We start from the raw sequence: 22,168 nt of genomic DNA, 5'->3' as shown, positions 1-22,168 counted from the left end.
AGGCGTCAGATCTATTAGTGTGGAGTTTTGGTGTCATGGGTATGGCCTGGACAATGTGCTCCAGAACTGGTGCGGCAGTATGCATAAGCAGCTTCTGGTTGTAAGCAAGATGTGTGACTATAGGACTGCAAACAGCACAATAAAGGTCATCCAGGGATATGGCATGGACATAGTTGGGTGGAGCATTTAGGAAACATCAGGTCTTTATTTCACTTCTGCTATCTTGAGGACTGTTAATGGTCATTTTGAGAGTGAATTTCAGAGTATTATGTCTGAGAAGCTCCCACCTAGGTATTTTGATAGGCGATATTATCAGGTATAGAGCCATATTTGATACAAGGAGTCTTGTTTTGGTGCATAATCGAGGTTCATACTGTAAGAAGGATGATCCTGTCCCTTGAATGGGCAGCAGTGCAACTCAAACTGCTTTGAAGGATATTTTTCTTTCCATTAGTATCCAGTGAAATGCTTTGATAGCGAAAGAAACGTGATCCAGTCTGTTTAGGTTGAGTACCTGTCTGCCTGCCTTTTTCTAGATTCTTTGTAGCATGACAACTAATTTATTAATATGTTAGAGTCCAATGTAAAGTACATTTGTGTTGGTCAGATAAGATATCACCAGGGTCAGAGAGGCCTCTATCCTGTATAAGCGTCCTAAGTAAGGAGACCTACGTCAACGTGAGTCTCTTGTTACATTGCTGGTTTGTGATTCAAGCAAAAGCTTTGAGTCCAGAACCGCTCTAAGTGTTTTTTAACCTCAATAGTTGTTATCAATAGGTGTCCCATTACAGGAATTCAAAAGGATGCAGGTTATGATTTTGATACAATCCATATGTATTTCTATTTTAGAGTAGTTAGGTTTGACTCTTGCATCCAATGTTAGAAACACATTAGATATATTTGTTGAGTGAATACGTCTTGACACTAGAAAGTTGTTCCAGTTTTAAGATGATCCAAGTATCATTATTATAGCTGTAACATGTGAGATTAAATGATTTCACAGAGTCTGGTAAAATGCAAGGGTGCAACTGTTGATTCCTGTGGGACACATACTTGTGTACAGTAGGGTGACGACTAGAATGGTGGCAGACACAATATGGGATCCAAACAGACGGTAGGGTTTTATCCACTCGAGCACAGTGCCGTGGATGCCTGTTTCCATGTCTATGGGCAAATATTTTGTGGTTAACGTTTATGAAATGCTGACAAAAGGTTGTGTAGAAGTACAACGGCCACTTTTGTTAGTACCAGCTAGTGGGTAGTGCAGATGCAGTGCTTCTTTCCGGCTTGAGAACATTTTATCTCTCTAAAAGGGGGCTGTGTTTGATGAATGATGAGATCTGGGAGACCGCAGTTTAGCCTAAAAGAGTCCATTTGAAATTGGTCAGTTATTTTGCTGGAGCAGCTTGGATAAGCGCCTGTTTCTTTAGTACAGGTTTAACAAAGGATGTTTTCCATTTGCATGGATACACGCTCATTGATAAGGAGTAGTTGACGTCTTTCGATGGGATTTAAGTAGAGGATTCTAGTTGAATTGCTGATGTTATTTGGATGGCATGTTTCTTCTGGGGACTCTACCAAGTTTATGTCTTTAAGTCAACAGATTCATTTTCTGTCAGTAGTCTGAAGGTACGCAGTTTTGGTTCTGTGTTTGTGGTTACCAGTTTCGGATGGGAGGGTAGTAACTGGTATTCTCTGCTTACCTTGAAGTGAAAGTAGGATTTGAGGTTGGTAACTTTTTTCATAACGTGTATCACTGAGGCGTTGCAGAGATCCTGAGAATGCTTTTTGCTTGCTTGGGAACCACAATGGTTATGAAACAAATTGACTAATCTGAACAGCTGTTTGGTGGGTGCAGCCTCAGTGATGCTTTGGGTATGCTTTGGGTGTAGTGGAATCTTTATGCCTTCTTAATGAAGGCTCTATTGATTCCGCACTGCCCTTGAAGTAGCCTTTATTCATTAACAATCTGGTTTAGATTTTACAAAGTTTGAACTATCTAACTTTCCTCTTGTGGACCTATAAATGTGTTGCTTTGAGAAGAATCATCAGGTTGAATGACCCAATTAACCATTGGTTGAATTGTTTTACTGTCTCGGAATGGAAGGAAGCAAAGATGTTTTCTTGTACCGCGGTTAGTTCAAAGCTCTTCAATGGTGTACGGACTATAATCATGTTCAAACCTGGGGGAGCTTGGTGGTACTGACGGATGGTTAGGCTTAGATTTGACGCTGTGGTGATCTCCCCCAAATGGTGGGAGTGTTCCCTGTGATGGATAGCTGGTTTCTTGGGACGAATATGTCATGCAGTGTATGACACATCAAGTGGGTGGGGACAGTGACCAATTGATGAAGTTAAAGTCGGTGACGGTCAATGTTAACGATGAGGTCAGATGTCTAACATAGTCTTTATCAGACCAGATGTTGAGGTACCTAGGGCCTTAAGCTGATCCTAAAAACCTTCACCACTGAAACACTAAGAAACCTATGCTCCAGCTTCCCACTCAGACCACCTGCCTATTCATAATTCATTTCAAAGATATGTCCCTAAAAAGGGGACAGTTACAGGCATAACTTACCACATCTCACTCCAAGGGTGCACCTTCAACCTGGCTAACATCAACAAGTGCATGCCCATTGATAGCCCCATCCAACAAAGATCCTTAAAACAATTACTGTTTTCTTAACTTAAGAACCTCTCTGACACCCAAACCATCCTCTAAAAGCTGTTTTTCCCTCAAATATGGTGTAGAACCAACTCTTCTCAAAATGTGGAGTGATGTTACTGAAGCAGCGCCTGAGGCAGTCATTCCCACCTGGTATTATTAGGCTTCAGAAAAGCCTTTGACTAATGAAAAGAATAGTCTCCAACTCCTGATTTCCACGATATTCGTTGCTCCTTTTAATTGATCACCAATGCCACAATCAGTACTTTTTCCTGTCTGACTACAATCAGTTCTCATGAGTGATGAAAAGATTCCTGCTCTTCAAGAGTCACATCACACCTCCTAAATACCACTGGCAACCAAGAACTGCTCTGGAACTCGCCCCGGACCTATATGTCAAGCACAGACTGGAATAAAGATTAGGCTGCTCGGCAAACTGATGAATTACCTGTACATTTTAAAAGTTAAGCTGAGTTCCATTTAACAGAAGGCATCAAATGCAGCAGACTGATAGGCGAAAAAGGTTATGTAAATAATTTGTGTGAGACCAGCTCTGACATAAAATGAGTTCTGCCTCCACATTATGCCACAGCAACAACACTTGCAGCACTTGTGCCCTGACTGGACATTAGGGTCATGACATTGCCCTCAAAGAACCATCAGAATTAAGGTCAGCCTGAACTGAAAATACCCCTAGTTCCAGACAGTGCACCTACATAAATAATCTGGCCTTTCAGGGTCTTCTTTCTAGTGTGACAAAGAAGAAAGTACAGTCTTCCAGTTTATAACCTTTGATGTACAAAGCTTTATCTACTCACTGTGACTGTCTAGGTTCTGCTTTATTTTAGAACTGTCTACATGCTTAGAGACTCAGAGTACATAGAAGCAGTTCTAAGGGGGTATTCTTCTCCTCAAGCCCCCACGTCGCCTTCAGCCATGCCTCCGAACTCACCTGGACAGACCACCACTGCATCCACTTCTCCTTCCAAAAACCCCTCACACACCACCGCAGCCTACAGATTCCCCCGCCGCTGCTGGGGCAAAGTCACTGAAGAACAACTACAGACAAGCCTCGCACTCAACCCACCGACCAAGCCCACCAACCCCGCTGATGGTGCACTCACCCTCGGACGCTGGATGAACGACTGCGCCAACACCTTTGCCCCGCTAAAAATGCCCGCCAACAGAGACACCAGCAAAAGAGCCAGCTGGTTCACCCCGGAACTCCTCGCTTCAAAGCGCACCTGCCGGAAATTGGAGAACATATGGCACAGCAACAAGACACCGGACAGCCGCGCTGCCCACAAAGACGCCATCCGCAACCACCACCACCTCATCAGGAATGCCAAAAGGACCTCCTTCTCAGACCGCCTTGACAACAACACACACAACAGCAAGGAGCTCTTCAACATCGTGAAGGAACTCTCCAACCCCAGCACCAACGACATCCCGTCATCGCAATCCCTGCGCGACTCCCTAGCCACCTTCTTTTGCCGCAAGATCACCGACATCCACGACAGCTTCAACCCCCAGACAACCCCTACAGGCCTCGACACACCGGACCCACCGCACCCCACCAACCACGACTCCCTGACAACCTGGGCCAACGTGAGCATCGAGGACACAATCAAGACCATGGGCACAATCCACTCCGGATCCCCGTCCGACCCTCTCCCACACCACATCTTCAACAAAGCCGGCAAATCCATCGCACCCCACCTGCGCAACATCATCAACCTCTCCTTCGAGACCGCCACCTTCCCTGAGAACTGGAAACACACAGAGATCAACGCCCTACTGAAGAAGCCCAAGGCGGATCCAAGCGACCTCAAGAACTTCCGGCCCATCTCCCTACTTCCGTTCCCAGCAAAGGTCATCGAGAAGATAGTTAACATCCAGCTCTCCCGTCACCTCGAAGACAACAACATCCTGGACCCCTCCCAATCAGGATTCCGCAGCAACCACAGCACCGAAACCGCCCTCATCGCCGCCACAGACGACATCAGGATCCTACTAGACAACGGCGAGACGGCGGCCCTCATCCTCCTGGATCTCTCCGCCGCCTTTGACACCGTCTGCCACCGCACACTACGCACGCATCTCCACGATGCAGGGATCCGTGACAAGGCCTTGGACTGGACCATCTCCTTCCTCACCGGCAGAACTCAAAGTCCGTCTTCCCCATTCCGATCCGAAGCCTCTGAGATCATCTGCGGCATCCCACAAGGATCCTGCCTCAGCCAGACGCTGTTCAACGTCTAAATGGCACCACTAGCACACATCGTCCGACAGCAGGACCTCAACATAATCTCCTACGCCGACGACACGCAGCTGATCCTCTCCCTCACCAAGGACCCTCTCACCGCCAAATCTAACCTCCACCAGGGAATGAAGGCCGTCGCCGACTGGATGAAGGAAAGCCGTCTTAAGCTGAACTCACAAAAGATGGAGATCCTCGGGCCCAACCCCTCAGCATGGGACGACTCCTGGTGGCCCGCATCACTGGGGATACCCCCGGCCCCTACCGACCACGCACGCAACCTGGGAGTCATCCTCGACTCAAAACTCACCATGACCAAACAAGTCAACGCAGTCTCCTCCACCTGCTTCAACACCCTCCGCATGCTCCGTAAGATCTACAGATGGATCCCGACAAACACGAGGAAAACATTCACCCAGGCCCTAATCAGCAGCAGACTCGACTACGGAAACACCCTCTACACCGGAGCCTCGACCAAGCTCATCAACAGACTGCAAAGAATCCAGAACGCATATGCACGCCTAATCCTCAACATGCCGCGCCGCGACCACATCACCCCCCACCTGAGGAACCTGCACTGGCTCCCCGTCGACAGAACAATCTCCTTCAAGCTCCTGGTCCACGCACACAAGACACTCCACAAAACCGGCCAAGCCTATCTCAACAGTGGACTCTCCTTCTACGTACCCAACAGGAAACTTCGCTCTGCTGACCAAGCCCTGGCAACTGTCCCGTGCATCTGCAGAACCACATCCGGAGGCAGGTCCTTCTCCCACCGCGCCGCCAAGACCTGGAACACCCTCCCCCTCAACCTACGACAAACCGAAGACCTGCTGACCTTCAGAAGACGACTCAAGACCTGGCTGTTCGACCAATAGCAGCAGCCCCCCTCCCTCTGGGCCTTTAAACCCTCACGGGTAAGTAGTGCGCTTTACAAATGTTGATTGATTGATTGTAGTCCTATATAATACTGCTAAGCAAATAATCACAAAAGCGACCTCTCAACTTCAGTATTTGAGTTGAAAGATTCCTTATCAGCTTCAGTATACTCATCCCACACCACCGCAGAAACACCATCTTCAAACTTCCCAACGGGACTGGTATAAGATCACAGAAAGATCCTGGTCTTCCGAAGTCCTTCACCAAAAACCTTGACACAACAACAACATCCCAGAATGCATCTCCAACTTCAATGCCTGGATCACCACCTTTGCACACAACCTGGCTCCTCTCAAAGCAAACAAACTGACGAGGACCAGACTATGAACAAGCTGGTACACAGACTAGCTCAGGCTCACCAACCCCCACTGCAAGCAACTTGAATGCTGAGGGAGACAAAGCATGACGACACCAACAAGGGCACCTATAAATCATCCCTCAGACACTACCATCAACAAATCAGAGCTACCAAACCCTCTGTACTCAAATACTGCATTGAAAGAAGCACCAACAGAGCCAAGGAAAACTTCGCCATTATGAAAGACTTCAGCTCGCAGTCAGCAAACTGCACCAGTGTAAACATTTCAGGACCTCAGCTATTCCCATTCTTCAGCAACAAGACCACCAGCATCTTTGACAACTCTGAGCCCCTGCTGAATCCTTTTACCCGTACAGCCCTCCTACCCATCTCAACCAACACCCAGAGGTCCACTCTGACCACCTGGTTCACCATCACCACTCACGAAACCACAACAATCATGCAGATCATACACTCCAGAGCATCCTTGGACCCTTGCACTTTCTATGCCTTCATCAAAAGACAGGCCCTCATCAGAGCAGCCTTCACCCCAATCCTGAATTACTCAATCATCACAGCCACCTACTAGGATGCCTGGAAACATGACAGTACTCACCCTCCTCAAGTAATAATGAGCAGTCCAGAAGACGATGGTCAAATACTGGCTTACCAGCACAAATCATGGAAAAGATGATAAACAAATGCCTACCCATCCACCTCAACGACAGCGACTTCCTCAATATCAATCAATTTGGATTCAGGCCCAACCACAGTACTGAGACCACCCTCATTGCCGCCATGGACGACTTCTGAATGATCATGGACAGAAGTAAAAATGTAAATGTCCAGTATTTGGTAACATAAGTAACATTGCGGCCTTTATCCTATTGGTTCACTCCACAGCCATCGGCACCGTCTTATACCCCATCCTTATCCAACGACTACACGAAGCCGGCTTTCAAGGACCTGCACTTTGCTGGATTTGCTCCTTCCTAACAGGCCACCTGTTGGTCACCTTGGACGTCGTCAACCTCATCATCTCATATGCGGAGTTCCACATGGATCCTCACTCAGCCCACCCCACTCGCCAGCCTACAATGAATACGTCCAGCTCATACTCTCCCTCTCCAGCAATACGTCAAACACACAGACCAATTTCTCTGCGTGCATAACCAAAGTCTCCAGATGCAGGAAAACCAACTGCCTCAAGCTCAACACAGACAAAACTGAAGTAGTAATCTTCAGCAAAAGCACCTCACTCTGGGACTTTATCTGGTGGCCTGCGAAGTTAAAACCCACAATCGTCCCAGCTACATACACAAAACAACTCAGAATAGTAACTGGCATCCTATTCACCATGACCGGCCAAGTGAATACAGTTTCCAGCTCCTGTTTCCACACACTCAAGAAGATCTTCAAATGGCTTCCTACCAACACTTGTGGGACAATCACCCAAGCCCTCATCACCAGCAAGCTGGACTACGGCAACGTACTCTATGACGGAATCAATGCTCAACTGACCAGAAGACTCCAGACCATAGAAAATGTAGTGGCTAGGCTCCCCTTCAACCTCCCACCCTGCACTTACATCACACCTGCACCTCAAAGAGCTCCACTGGGCTCCCAATCCGCAAGTGAGTACTCTTCAAAATCCTCACACACAAACCCTTACACAACATTGGCCTTACATACCTCAACAATAGCATTAACTTCTACAAACCTATCAAGACACCTCTGCAAAGCCGGAGTCGTGCTTGCACACCCATCGCATACATAGAACCAGATCTGGCGGTCTGCCTTCTCGTACCTCGCTCCTTAAGTCAAGAATGACATGCACATCAGAGCCATCTTCTAAATTCTTGAATTTCGAGAGAAATGAAAAACCTGGTTCTTTACCTAGCCCTACTCGGCCCATAGAGCTCCAGCGTCCGCGCCGGGATACCCTCCTAGGTGAGTCGTGAGCTATACACATAACAAAAAGAGGCCAGACTGTCCAAATGATCATTGAGACATACTGAATAAGGGTTTCTTAGTTCAAGAGTGCAAATTGGGATTACAATATAGTTTTCCGTAAAAGGAGAAAGATCATTAATGATGGATGGAAAAAAGGGTACTGAATGGTCTTTATCACCCACTTTTCCCTGTAACTCAGTTCTTCCTTTAGCCAGCAAAACGGTAACCTCACATTTGGAATTATTAAGTGTGGAAGGAAAGGTTGGGATGTAATGTTCTAGTGCACATTTTAAGGAATTTTAGCACCTTAAAATGCCTAACTCTATCAGCCTAGCAGATACTGATATTTAGTGATGAATCCCCCCCAAAAACTTGCACGTCCTCCCACGTTGAACTCTGTACCCTTGGGTAGGGAGAAGGTATTTGACTATTTGGGTATACGTATATCGCATACCCTGCAGTGGACCCCACATCTATGCAAAATGCTCCTAACCCATAAGAGGGTAACCGAGGATCTGTTAAAGGAGCAGCGTCTCTGTACAATAAGACCAATAGCCCCTGTTATCGATATTTACAAAGCAAGGGGAGTTAGCTCTGCCCTCTATGGGGCTGAACTATGGGGCACAAACAGCATAGAAGAGTTGTCAAGGTCAGAAAACAAATTCTGTAGGTCCCTAATGTCACTCCCCCAGGGTACTCCAATGTTACCGTTAATGCTTGACCTCGGTTGTCGCCCAATTGGTGATCTTGCAAAGCTGCGACCGTTGCTCTTATGGGCCCGGCTGTGGCGAGTGCCAGAATTGGCCAAATACGCTAAAGGGCTGTCCGAAATAATGTCATTACCAGGATGGTACAAGATAAAGTGGTTGAAAGATGTAAAAGCTTTGCTTGGTGATCTTGGACTAAGTGAAGCTTGGGTTGGCAGGTCCTCCCCCCCAAAGGTAATATTAAAGAATTTGTATTGGAATTGGGTTGTGTCCCGAACTAATGCCAACCATTCCTTGGGTAAACTTTCGGAGGACTTCTTGAAGTTCAAGGATGTACCGATTCGGGAACTTTATCTGGATATTATTGGGAAGCCGTTGGATAGGGCTCTTTATTTTAGGTTTAGGGTCGGGGCTCTCCCATTGCAAGCCTTCACAGCCCGCTGGAAATCCCCGGCTCAGACAACTGTATTTTGTCCTTTTTGTATAACCAGCCCTGAGACAATAGCGCACTTTATGTTCCAATGCCCGGAGTACATGAAACCAAGACAAAAGTGGCTTAAAGCACTGTGTCGACTGTTAGGCACTAGGTCCCATAATGAGGCTTTGCGCACCCTAATGTCAGATTCGCGTCCATCATATGCTTGTGGCCTTTCCAAATTCTTATCCTGGGCTTGGCATCTTCGAAGTAAAAGGCTTAAATGTATTGTTTAATTGGGTTTTAACCAATAATTCATAATGATCCTTTTAACCTGCATAGAATTTATGCATTGTTCTTAATTCTCATTGAATTTAAAGATGGTTGTAAATAGATTTTTAAAGCAAATTGTTTTTTATTGTTCAGCTTTTATGATATGTTTTTATCGAAATAAAGCCTTTTTGACTTGACATGAAGACCAGGTAACTCAGTAACCAGGTGTGCCACTGCACATTTGTTTAAACAAACCGGGCCAAATTACCAACAGGAGGAGGAACGGGCTTATGTAAATAATGTCCATTAGAGCCCAGTTCTGATCTACAACAAGCAGAGTCCCCACAATTGGCCACATCTCCCTCAAGAACCTGGAAGATAGTTACAGTGAGTGAATATTGATCTGACTATAACGGGGTCATATACACTGACAACCATCAAGTCAAAGCATATATTAATCTTGATGTATACCAATGAGTTCAACTGCCTATAGAACATTGTACAATTTCTTATGGAGGACACCAAAGAGAAAGAAAGCACTTTTTTCTATGTTATGCCAATTAATACACACTCGCTCGCAATGTGCTATGCAACAACACTGAAAAATGTTTAGGATGTTTAGGATGAGGACGCACAATTCTGCCTATGCGCCATCAACAACTACAATGTATACCAAACTTGAATGCTTACTTTAGAATGGTGAACAAGCAGCTTTCTGAAACAGAGTGCCCCAAGACTAACAACTACTTGTTAACACCAAACGCATCTCCACTGATCTTAAGTCAACCCTTCAGCCTTGCTATCAGTAAAATCAGTGTCAACTAAAAAATAAAATAAACATTTTCAGAGGAGACTCATAGCCCGTGCAAACCTAATATTACATCTACCATTAGCGACACAGCATCTCCTTGCCCACCTCATCCCGTAAACATTCTGATATTAGTGGTAATTACTATAAACTCATTTCAAGTAAGTCAATTTTAGGGTCAATCCAAGACAGCAAATCATAATCACTCAACTTCAGGATTTCCAGCACACTAAAAGCTAAACTGTAGCAAGAAAGATGACCAGTGACGAGTCCACTGGCTCCCTATAAACCCCTGAATCACTTTCAAGGAACTCGGCATCACACTCCAATTCTTCATGAAAAACCCTGATAACGCTTTCGCACAATAAATAAATAAATACATTTAAAAAAATGATGTGTTTGGATGAGCCATCAGCTCATCCAACAATGGTCTACTGTAGAACAGTCAAATGAGTAGGAGGTTGAGGTGGCCAGGCAAGATGGCCGAGTGGACGTGATCCACATCGGCTCCGCTGCAACAGCTCCTGTGTCTGCCGGATCTAGCACCCAACGTCATCTAAAAAGGGAGAAATCGGAGGAATAACACCGGGAGGAACATAGCGGTGAAGAAAACGAATCCCGAAGCAACGGGGAAGTGGAGATAAGAGCACCCGCATGGAGAACGGAGCAGCAGCAAGATGGCGATGAAGAGCCGCACTCACGTCAGACACTGAGACGGGAAGACGGGGCACTGAAGCGAGCGGGAAAGCGCAGTCGGGACAGGGGAGCGCCCCCCGCCCCTAACGAAAAGTGACTCACCTGCATGCAGCGGCTCTGAGATAGTGTCCATGAGAAGGTGATCCTAGCAGAAAACGGTGGGGGGGGTGGGCAGGGGGATTAGACGCGTGACCCCAGGGAGCCAGGCACTTGCAGCACGGCAGCAGGGCTGTTTCCAACAGCGACAGGCCTCCACGCTGCAGCAAGGAGCGAGCCATTAGGAGGATTAAGGCCGGGCAGGAGGGCATTTAGGTCTCATACCCAGCGTGCCTGACCACAAGATGGTGGCCGAGAGGACACAGGGTATATTAGAGGAAGAAAACAGTGCGGTGGCCAGCAAAAAGGAGGCAAAACAGTAGCCTGTAGCTGATCCCTTCCACAATACAGCCAGGGCAAAGAAGGCAGAAACCATTTGAGAAGCGGGGCCAGGTAGGAAGACACGTAGGCCTACAAACTAGCACGCCTGACCTCAAGATGGCAAGAACCAGGAACCACTGAATCCACGTAGCTAAGTAAAGGCCTAGGGATCCAAAACAACCGTATTTGACGTCGACACCTGTACTGTTAACAGTAAAGCCCGCACTGGGGCAGTACCAGAGAGGGACACATAGCCTTTACGAAGCAGAGGTGCAAAGAAATAAGGGCCTACAAGGTAGAGGCGAGGCACTGCTACCACAATAATACTGCAATGTCGACTCAGCCGGGGTCAAGACGACCAGGTGGACGTGGTCCACACCGGCTCCATAGCCACGCAGCTGTCTCGGAGGACATATGTAGCCCAAAAAGACTCCAAGCCTGGATTGACAAGGGGTACCAGCAGGGACCAAGAAATATGAGCGAGGTCATCTGAATGCCTGGGGAAATAGAGGAGATCGGAGACCCGCGAGACAAGCAAGGGTCCCTAAGATGGCGCCGCGGGCTCTGGAGAGCGCAGGACACTTGGTCATAGTGACGCAGATGCACAGCCCTCGAAGCAGCAACCAATAAACCCAAGAATCACACAACGATCCCCCGGTACCTGTGGAGAGTCCGCGACAACACGAGATGCAGCATCACCTGGTGAACATGCCGGGAGCTCGAAGAGATGTCACCTGTGACATCTCTGCGCTGCAGGGGCTGTGAGGCGGTAAGTGAGCGAGCGGAGAAAGCCTCCGGCGATTCAAATGGGAGTTTAGGGGAAATACCACCAGAGAGGGAGTCCGATGTATAAACTGGATAAAAAAGGCATGGCAGGGTAAAAGTAATCACAGAACTAGAGGCAAGACCAGCTGCAGAGTCACGGGGATCAACAGATTCCTATAATCAGCGCTCTATACTGGGGGCACAGTGAGACCTGCCAACTCAAGGAAAGATCAGGCCCGGGCTTGCACGATTCTAAAATGTCACCAAGAACAATTCTGCAATGTCTCTGTGGGGGCCTATAGAGGACTAAAATCTGATGAGGATCAGGTTTCTAAGCACAACTGCTCCTCAGTTTCACTCCCGCCAAAAGGGCTGAAGGCAAGAACGATGGGTTGTCCCACAACTCTGCAGACTTTGGAACTATCCCTTGCACCTCTCCTCTCCCCCCTCTTGACCTGGGGACGAGCTGGAGGATGAGGTAAACGGCACTTCCCAGTAACACCGGGACCGGTGCTTTCGATGGAACTATGAGGATGCCCCCTGGGCGGATACCTTAACTGTTAGTACTCACCGCAGAGCCTGAGCAACCTTAGCCGATGCCCGGTGGAGCTGTCCTATGCAGCTATAGAGGAGTTTGGCTCTGGTTCACCTCCTCTGCCGTCACCTACCCAGCAGGATATCTGACATTGTTTTCCTTGTTTCCCCGTTGTGTTTCCTTCCCCCCCCGCCTCCTTCCTCCATGATTCACATTATTGTGAAATCTCATGTTTTTCTCCTATGTCTATACTGGGCTCCTGTAATTGATGTAATTATGTACCATGTAAATCGCAGATACCTCCGGGTCTAGCCAGTGCTATATAAAACTTTGCAAATAAATAAAAAATAAATCAATAAAATCCCTAAGACTCTATGGTCTAATCACTAAGTCTAAGGAAAAAAATCTTAAATTGTTTTGTGAACTCTCTGTGAACTACATCTATCAAGTGCGTTCATGTCCTTTACTTTCCAAACATTATGATATACAAATATTTAACCATGGTCTTTGTTTTTGCTGAGGAACTAATGCAAGCTTCTGTCAAACCCCAACCGAAGACTGTTATAAACATTTTGAATCATTGATAAATACTTTGCTAGAAGAATTAGAACAAGCATTGCAAAGCCAATAAGGGGGAGTGGGGGGAGAGAAAGAAAGAGAGAGAGAGAAAGAGAAACAGAGAGAGACAGAGAGAGACAGAGAGAGACAGAGAGACAGAGAGACAGAGAGACAGAGAGACAGAGAGACAGAGAGACAGAGAGACAGAGAGACAGAGAGACAGAGAGAGAGAGAGAAAAAACTGTTGTTTTGGCTTGCCCAGTGCTTTTTGCTGATTCTTTTCTAAATCGGCAAAAAGGAAAACAAGCATTGGCAATAGGTCTCACCTTTGGGACCTTATAAGTATTTAGTTATGCAGCACAATATCCTTGGTGCAATAACATCAACTGTTGCATGGCTAAACACTTATAAGGTCCCAAAGGCGAGACCTATTGGCTATGCCAATGCTTGTTGAACTTTGCTCCTGTTTTGCGAGGGTAAAATATCTGTTCGTTCCCTGTAAATATGACAGTTAACTTACCTTTAAGTCTGCAGTATACAGTGCAGGAAATACACACAGGGCATGAAAATTAAAGGCCACCTGTGTACTGCAGAATGAAAAATTTCCTAGTAATTAATTAATTCTATTAAGGACACGGAGGCGAGGATTATGCTCAAACTTTCTTTATTCCTCCTTCCAGCAGCTTCAACTTTAACTTTAGAAACAAAAACTAGCACTCACAAGGTCATCTACAGTCCACCAATAGACAGTCCATATCATCCACGAGGGCGTGTGCTCCCTGGATCACCTCCTCTTTCTTGACTGCGACCACTCAATCCTCGCGTCTTGTCAGTCAGTTTTGGAACCTGGAAGAGGTCAAACGACAAACCCCTGACTCTGATCTCAGTGCCCAACCGATAAACATTCTGAACACATCCTTCAAATATAGTGCAAGAACACCCCAATATGAACAGTAATGGACTCTGTCCTGCTTTGTGTCTCCTAAAGACAGATCTACAACTACAATTAAAAGTAAACTTAAAAGCACATACTTATACCAAAACGGCAGACTTCCACCTTGATGGGTGCACTCCTTAACAGTACCAAGTGGGAAACTAGACCCTCGGAGCCCTGGGCGGGAATAATCCTCGCCTCCGTGTCCTTAATAGAACTGAAACTTTCCGTCATGATTACTAGGAAATTTTTCATTCTATGTCAGGACCGGAGGCGAGGATTATGCTCGTTCAAAGCTTATCCACCACCAACAATGCCATGCCTACGACTGGTTTAAAATAGAACCTCTTGAACATAGAGTGGGATAACCAGTCTGCTGCGTTCAAAATACCTTCCTACCTGGCCCCCAGGAAAAAAGTCTTTGAAGCCATAGCTCCTCTTACCGAATGGGCTCCAAACTGCAAGACGTTGATACCCACTTCCTGCATCACCCATCGGATCCAATGAGCTAAAGTTGGTGGCGTAACCGCTTTGAAGGGCTTCCTTAGGCAAATCAACAATTGGCGCCCCCCTGGGGAGCGAGTTTCCTCCGTAATACTCTCATATTCCTTGAGGCATCGGACAACATAGTTTAGGTGAACTATCGAATGTCGGATAAGACACCACTCTGGAATCTAATTTGGTCCTGCGAACAATATGGAATGTAACCCCCTGCGGGGTGAAACCCCTTCCTGAAATGTACAGTGCCCTAACTCCGGACACTCTTCAGCATGAAATCAGACACAAACGCATCGCCAGCTTAGCCAACAGCTCCTTATGGGACAAGTACTTATTGTGTTGCCAAGATTGTAACAGGTGCAAAACTTTATTGACGTCCCACAGCGACGAACACCTGGGTTCTGGAGGGAACGTTAGATTAATTTCCCTCATCAACTTACAGACTATCTGGTGTTCTCCAACTGGTCGACCATGGACCGGCGCACGGCCAGCTGATATCGCCGACCTATAGGAGTTAACTGTTCTAAAGTTAAAGTTGAAGCTGCTGGAAGGACGAATAAAGAAAGTTTGAGCATAATCCTAGCCTCCGGTCCTGACATAGTATCTATGATGCCATCCACAGGGTTGCCTGTAAAACATGGCTTCAAGTCTACCATGTATAGCCTGAATGCAACAGCCTAAACATCTATTGTCAAACTTGACAAAATAACCATTTTTGATAAGTATGAACCCCTGATTTTAAATATTAATAGTTCCCCCTAAGTCCACCTTGTCACTAACAAGGCAAGGAGTATGATATTTATTTACAAGTTGAACATAAGTAAAATTAAAGTTGGCATGTCCTTCCGTGTCTAGAACTCAAAAGCTTTTTAGGTCTCGCCTAGGCAGCGCTTGCGCTGTCTCTTCGAGACATGCCTTATTCAGGTATGGACTTGAAGTTCCGCCCATCTTTTCAATTGGCTCCCGTTACGGTCCTTCGTAATGGGCTGCTTTTGATTTGTGAATAGGCTTAGTAGTCCCTCCTTAGTACCTCCTTTTCTCCTTTTGTAGCCTCCCATGAGGGCTGGTCCTTTCACTTGTATTGTTACTTGGTGTGTTTTATTTACATTCTGTGGGCACTATTTTCTTAAATGACTTTCTCCAATCTTCTGTTACAGGCACGATTTTCGCTTTCCAGCTAACACACAGCATTCGTTTCCTGCCCATGCACTTCCCCCTCCCATCTTTGTTTCATGCTCATTAGACATGTTTAGCCGCTTGTTTTCTTTTGACGACAAGGCAACATTTTCACCAATCCTGTAACAGTACAGGTTCAACCATTGCTTAATTATATTTGTTATATTTATTTATAAACCAGCCCGGTGTTTGGCTTAATTGTATTATGGGTAACTATTGTGCACTTGACTCACATCCGACTACATGTGACTCTCTTTCAATCTTAATAGATCACTCAACGACTATTTGTCATTCTTTGAACAAACCAGCCTTGAAAAAGCCCACGGCCAACTGGTGAAACACGTGTCGGCTGTTTTTCTTGTGCGACTTCACTTTTGGAACAAGTTATTAAAAACGACATACTCTGTCAACAAAAGAATATGAGTCTTGGAAATTATTCCTCTTTCAACACCTAAATAAGAAGTCACACACCTCCATCCACAACTTAGGCTATCGTATTCCTAATGGCTCTTGGATGTAGCCATTTGTGGGGCATGTGCAACCACAATATTGGGCCCAGACCACTGTAGCATGAAGCCTAGACTCATCCACCCATTTCAATAACCCTTATATTTATTTAATACCACCCTCAAATTTGTTATGAAGCCTACGCCGAGGCTCGAACCTGTGTCCCCAGGACCCGTGTCAGCAGCTCTATTTATTGTCACATCCCTAACTTGTTTTGTTCTGGTTGCAAGGAGGGGTGCATGTTCGAAGCACTATCCCTCCCCCTCCCTACCGTCTTTGTTTCTTGCTCATCAGAGCCTTCGGAGGGTGCCTGTTTTGTTTCATCCTCCCCCGCTAGTTTTGATCCTGCAATAAGCTAGTTTTGATCCTGCAACATCTGTTCACCCAATCTAGTAACTGTCCTACAGCCAAAATGCCTTTAAAACAATGCACTAAAAAAAAATAAGCAGCACAAGAGTCCCACAAGGCTGTAAATAAATTCTACTTGTTACATTTATTTTATAATATCAGCATATGTTTTATACATCCTACACCGAGGCTCGAACCCGGGTCCCCAGGACCAAAGTCAGCCGCTCTGTTTGTTATGCCACATCCGAAACTTGTTGTATTCTTCTTCCAAGGGAGGACGCCTGTTCCATGCACCGCCCCCTCTTATCTGGAAAATGGATTTGAGTCTTGCCAGATGATATTACACCTTTCTTCCTCCTGAGGTGAATAAAATTTGCACTTTTGCCTGGAGTTAGATACACCTGCTATGCAAGTGCCAAGAGACCCTTCCATGAGCGATGTGTGCTTCTGCATAAGAGCTGAGAAGCTGTTGTATATGTAGGGGACAGAGCACATGGTGCACAGATGGGAATTATGAGAGATTTGCTATAAAAAGAATAGAGTACGTATTTAAACTGGTTTACCTTTGAAACTTCGCCTTCTGACACTGCTGCTGCCCCTTTGGTTGCTGGTTGCTTGTACGGATTTGTTGGGTGCGAGCACGTAGTAGAAGTACACTTTTCCGGAAAAAAATGTTTCACAGTGGAAGATTGGGTCGTTTGAAAAGAAGATTGCACTCTCTTTTGTTTGGGGCTGAATGTGCGTTGACGGCTCGAAAGGTGCAGTAAGTGCTTTATAAATCTAACGACATTATAGGTTATCACAGTTATGCTTCGTGGGAAGCAACAGTTCTCGTATTTTGAATTGTTATGGGTGTTTGTGTAGTGTAGTTAACTATTTTAGCTTGGAGTCGTCCTTTGGCGGGGTCACAGCCAAGCTCCCACATTTAAGTGGGAGAGCGACTGAAGGTTCAAGTCAGACACCTAGATGTGGCTCCGACCGAGGTTCTTTTGGACCCCCTAACCTAAAACGAGCCAAGCCTTCCTCTGCCTTCTGCGCCCCTTGCGTGCGCTATGACAGCTTTCTCCTGTGCGCAGCAGAGGAAGCAGGTGTTGAAGTGACCGGATCCTTCCGGGCCTCAGAACTAGTAAGTAACAAGGATTTGCAATAGGTCTCGCATTTGCGAATGTTTGAGCTATTGGCATTGTAAATGACAATGCCTTTTATTTATGTTTTTTGAAAACCTGCAAGCCTTACAAGAAGCAAGGCTGGCAGAAAAATAGGCGCAGTTACTGACAGTCTCGCTTCTCGTGGACGACTAGAAGTACAAAGGGCGTGTTTACGCACCGCTTGCAGGTTTTCAAAACACATAAATAAAATACATTGTCATTAACAATGCCAATAGCTTAAACTCTTGCAAATGCAAGACCTATTGCATTGCAAATGCTTGTTTAACTAGCGGAGCTGTAGCAGAATGCTAGAAAACATCAAAGTACATATTATAAACTTTAATCTGCAATTTTTCACAGGAAGCTGCTAAAATAGTAATTGATGGGCTATTTTTTATATTAGCAGTTCACTAAATTGCTGAAGTTAGATTTCTAATAAGTCATTAGGAAAAGTAACTTTTAGAAAGTTACCTTTTCCGAGCCTGAAGCTCCAGGAGGCTAATGTGCATTAGCTTTTCAGCAACTGCCCAATAAGTGTGTGACCTTAATGAGATCAGAAAACTGCTCCAGGTGCAGAACAATGGCTTGGGCCTGGAGACAGAATGGTAAGAGATGGAACTTTTGATCTCTATCAACCCAGGAAGGACGGTTGGAGTGGACCCAGGGAAGTCATTAACTTGAATAGGGTGGGGTTGCCCATGGACCTTTCACCCCTTTGATAAGCGAGATGAACTCACCCCCACCCATTATCTAGTGCGATCCATAAATGTGGCATCCTAAGGCACCCTCCTGTGAGCACTTCCTCAACCTGCAGAAGATCAGAAGAGTACTGGACCTGCTTTCTGTGACCCGAGAGGAGCTTAAAGGATTGGACCGGTTCACTCTGCCACCAAGGACAAGAGGTGCACTCCAAGATTCAGTTGGCAGACCTCCTGTGCATCTACTAGGAACAAGAAACTGCAGGAGGACTTTTTTCACTGAAGTGCCCACTACCAACTGGACCCGTTAGATGGCCTCTGCTGGAGTGAGTCCTAGCTCCCAAGTATTGTCCCTGAGGTCTTGGGAACTGTAGGAGGGACGTAGAGGAGCAGCTCCCAGAAAAGTTGGGGCTTAGAAAAATTATGGACTTCCATAGCCGTTTCTGGGACCTTGCAACAAAGCTGTCCGATTATGACTGAATTTAATCAGAGACCCCTTTAAGCTTGCTCATCTGGAGTATTTTTATCGCTTTGAAAAAGATTACGTCTGAAAGAAAACTTTTTGAAGGGGCACAGATACCAACTTAGGGTGTGTGCACCATGGCTGTCAGCCTGAAATTGCTCCTAGGTTATGGTCTTCCGGCTTCCATAGACTAATATTGGAGCTTTGTGGTGCCATTTTTATTTAAAACTTTTAAAGATTTATATTTTCAGTTCCTTTTATTAGATACTTGTTGTTTTGGTGTAATTTTGTTTATTGAAATGTACTCTATTTTCCTAGTCTGGTCTGGGATTTTTATTATTTGGGGTTTTGACTTTTTGGGTCACCCTTACATGTTAGGGTTGGCGTTTCTTGAGGTGGACAAGCGCCAACTTCCTAAATAATAATTCCATTTTTTTTTTTACAGGAGGAAAGCAACTTGTGTCATTTACCTCAGAACGGAAACAAATTGACATTTTTGCCAGGAAATTACAGATGAACGCCTGAAATCACCAGCCGAGGCTGCGTGGATAGTGGTGACGCAAGGTAAAAGAAAATGTGATCTCTGGGCTGTTAGCTGGGTTGAAGGGGGCCCTAGGGAGCCCAGCCGCGACGGCATGTTATATGCTAATAACGTGCAATTGTTTAATTTATGCAGCGCTCCTGGTATTGGGGAATTAGTTGAAGACAGTGGGAACTCGCACATACAGTAGAGTAAATGGGGGCGTCAAGAGTGCCTGAGGGCGTGATGCCCGGTCGACGGCTCGTGACGCATCTATAGGTGACTCCGTTGCACCTTTGAGTATGTGTGCACTGCCTCTGAGTGACAGACAATTGTATGTGTCTACTATGACCCACCTAGATATTTATCTATGAAATGCATTTGAATAAAAAGCTCTGTATAAACCAGTGTTCACGGTCAGAGGACCCTTAGTGCAAACTTGACAGGTTGTGAGCCAGCCTTGATTGCAGGTAAGATATTGAAAGTATTTCCATGAGGCTGCATCTCTTTGCTCAGGTCCGAATGCAATAACTGAATTTTAAAATATTATTCCTGAAAGTAAGTACTTGTCAGCACAAAGACTCTACAGTCCAATCTGCCCCCTGTTTATCCACCAAAGGGCAGTGCTTCAGGAAATTTAATCAGCACCCCCGGCTCACAAAATCTTCATTTAATTTCTAAAGGAAGCCCAATCATCCTCCTCATCTCAGTGTCTGGATCTCCATTCCCCAGCCTAAGGAATGCAGGCAATACACTTCTGCTGTCTAGGGAAGCTGTCCATCTTGTGCCAAGCCACTATCAGGGTTTTCCAAAATGCATCCTACTTTGTTTTTATTTATTTATAAAGTTTTATATAGCAAGAACCTGACCCTTGCGGGTATCAGATCGCTTTACAATGTTCAAGGCGACATGTATAAAAACATCATCAATGACGGGATTAGGTAAGGGACAATAGAGAACACATCAGGTCCCAGACAGACTAACAATCCAAAAATAAAAACATAGGCTGCAAGAAATAAACGTGTGAAGACTAATGGATAAATCTTGTCCTCGAGTATAGTTTATGCATTCTAAAGCAGAAATGTGTTCATCAGTATAATGTTTACTTCTTTCTTGAATGAAGCAGTTGAAGGGTTCATTCTGATTTCAGGGGTTAGCGTGTTCAAGATTCTCAGGTCAATACCAGAGAAGGCTTGGTTATACGTTTTCTTTCTATAACATTTTGGTGGTCTTCAGTAGGGATCTAGTGCCTCCAGATGCTCCAACGCCACAAGATAGCTCTAGATTTTTGAGTAACGTATCTCAGAGTGTAGGGATTTATGGGTCATACAGGCAATTTTTAAAATAATCCTTGCCTCATATGGAAACCAGTTTAGAGATTTCGGATCAGGAGCGATCTGACTGTTTCTTTTCGATACTGTAATAAGCCTAGCAGCAGTTAAGACAGGCCCTTAGTGGTGCCTGCTTAGTACTGTGTGCCAAACTGGAGGATGAACATCACGAGATATTAACCCATATATTTTCTTACATTGCTGTCGTCTTGAGGCTACTGCTTCCATCAAACATAGCCTAAAGCTCTTAATATTTCAGTGTATGCATCTAGCCTTTATTTTATGCTTCCAACCTCTGAGCGGATCAGCTGACATTGCTGAAGCGGTAGCCTAGATGCAGCATAGTAGCGGACAGACTGCTCACCTGATCTTATGGTCTATAAAAAGAACCTAATATACCCTATCTTTATATACAAATTATGCGGTTCCTTTCTACTGGCTTACATATGTGTATGCCATCTTAAAAAGCATCCTCTATATTTCTAAACCCAGCATGAAAAACTAACTCTTACTTAAAAATTCTGATTGTTTGCTCTAATTTTTTTCCTTTCAAATAGCCTTCTCCTTTCCATTCCATCGTCGAAAAGCCTGCTCTCTCTAAGCACAACCTTCTCAAAGTCAAACATGTTTGCCTTAATATCTATGATGGTATATCTGATAATTTCCCACAACCTTTATCAAAGCACAACTCTTCTTCTTTGTAAGTCATACACCATCCTAAAAATATTCAACCTCCCAAGCTCATCAAGTAGCCCCACCAAATATAAACATGAATTCCAATACCCCCGACACCAAGGGTCGCACCTAACTTATATTTCATCTACCAAAAAGAAACAGGAATAAATGTATAGAATGGTTGGCTTGAGCGAACCAGACTATTCCCAATAACATTAACTAATAATACTAGACTAACTAAGCTTGGGTTCCAGGACAGCATGCTGCCCAGCATTAATGGGTTTAACGCCTTGCCAGGGGCAGAAGCACTATAAAAGATACAATTGCAATACAATAAGAAGTCACATTACGATCATTTTGAGGAAGGGTTACCACTTTCCCTTGAGAAAAAAAAAAGCAGTTTGTTCAACTTATAAGCTTCTGCAAAGAACAGGATCATACATAATACATGAATAGGACTTTATATAAAATCTCACATATTCGCTTTTAACATGGCTTTTCTTGTTTGGTTTGCGTTATCAGTCAGCTATCATTAAGTGTTTTCTTTACTGATAAGGGGATAACGTACAGGGGGGTTGAGG

The 22,168-nt window shown here is 45.3% G+C and overlaps 1 protein-coding gene across 5 annotated transcripts in view; it reads right to left on the bottom strand.

The window, feature by feature from the left end:
• Positions 1-22,168, bottom strand: part of POLDIP2 (DNA polymerase delta interacting protein 2) — a 260,669-nt gene that overhangs the window by 237,125 nt on the left and 1,376 nt on the right. For 2 of the 5 annotated variants that reach the window (XM_085649092.1, XM_085649091.1), the window contains exon 2: positions 14,011-14,135. The exons of the other annotated variants lie outside the window; for them this stretch is intronic. In XM_085649092.1, the coding sequence (XP_085505218.1) occupies positions 14,011-14,018 (8 nt within the window). In that variant the 5' untranslated portion in view covers positions 14,019-14,135. The remainder of the gene's footprint in view (positions 1-14,010; positions 14,136-22,168) is intronic. 5 annotated transcript variants of the gene reach the window in all.

Source organism: Triturus cristatus, chromosome 3_2, assembly GCF_964204655.1.
Source record: "Triturus cristatus chromosome 3_2, aTriCri1.1, whole genome shotgun sequence".
Classification (NCBI taxonomy): domain Eukaryota; kingdom Metazoa; phylum Chordata; class Amphibia; order Caudata; family Salamandridae; genus Triturus; species Triturus cristatus.
The sequence above is the reverse complement of the archived record's forward strand: the minus strand, read 5'-3'. Positions and strand labels throughout refer to the sequence as shown.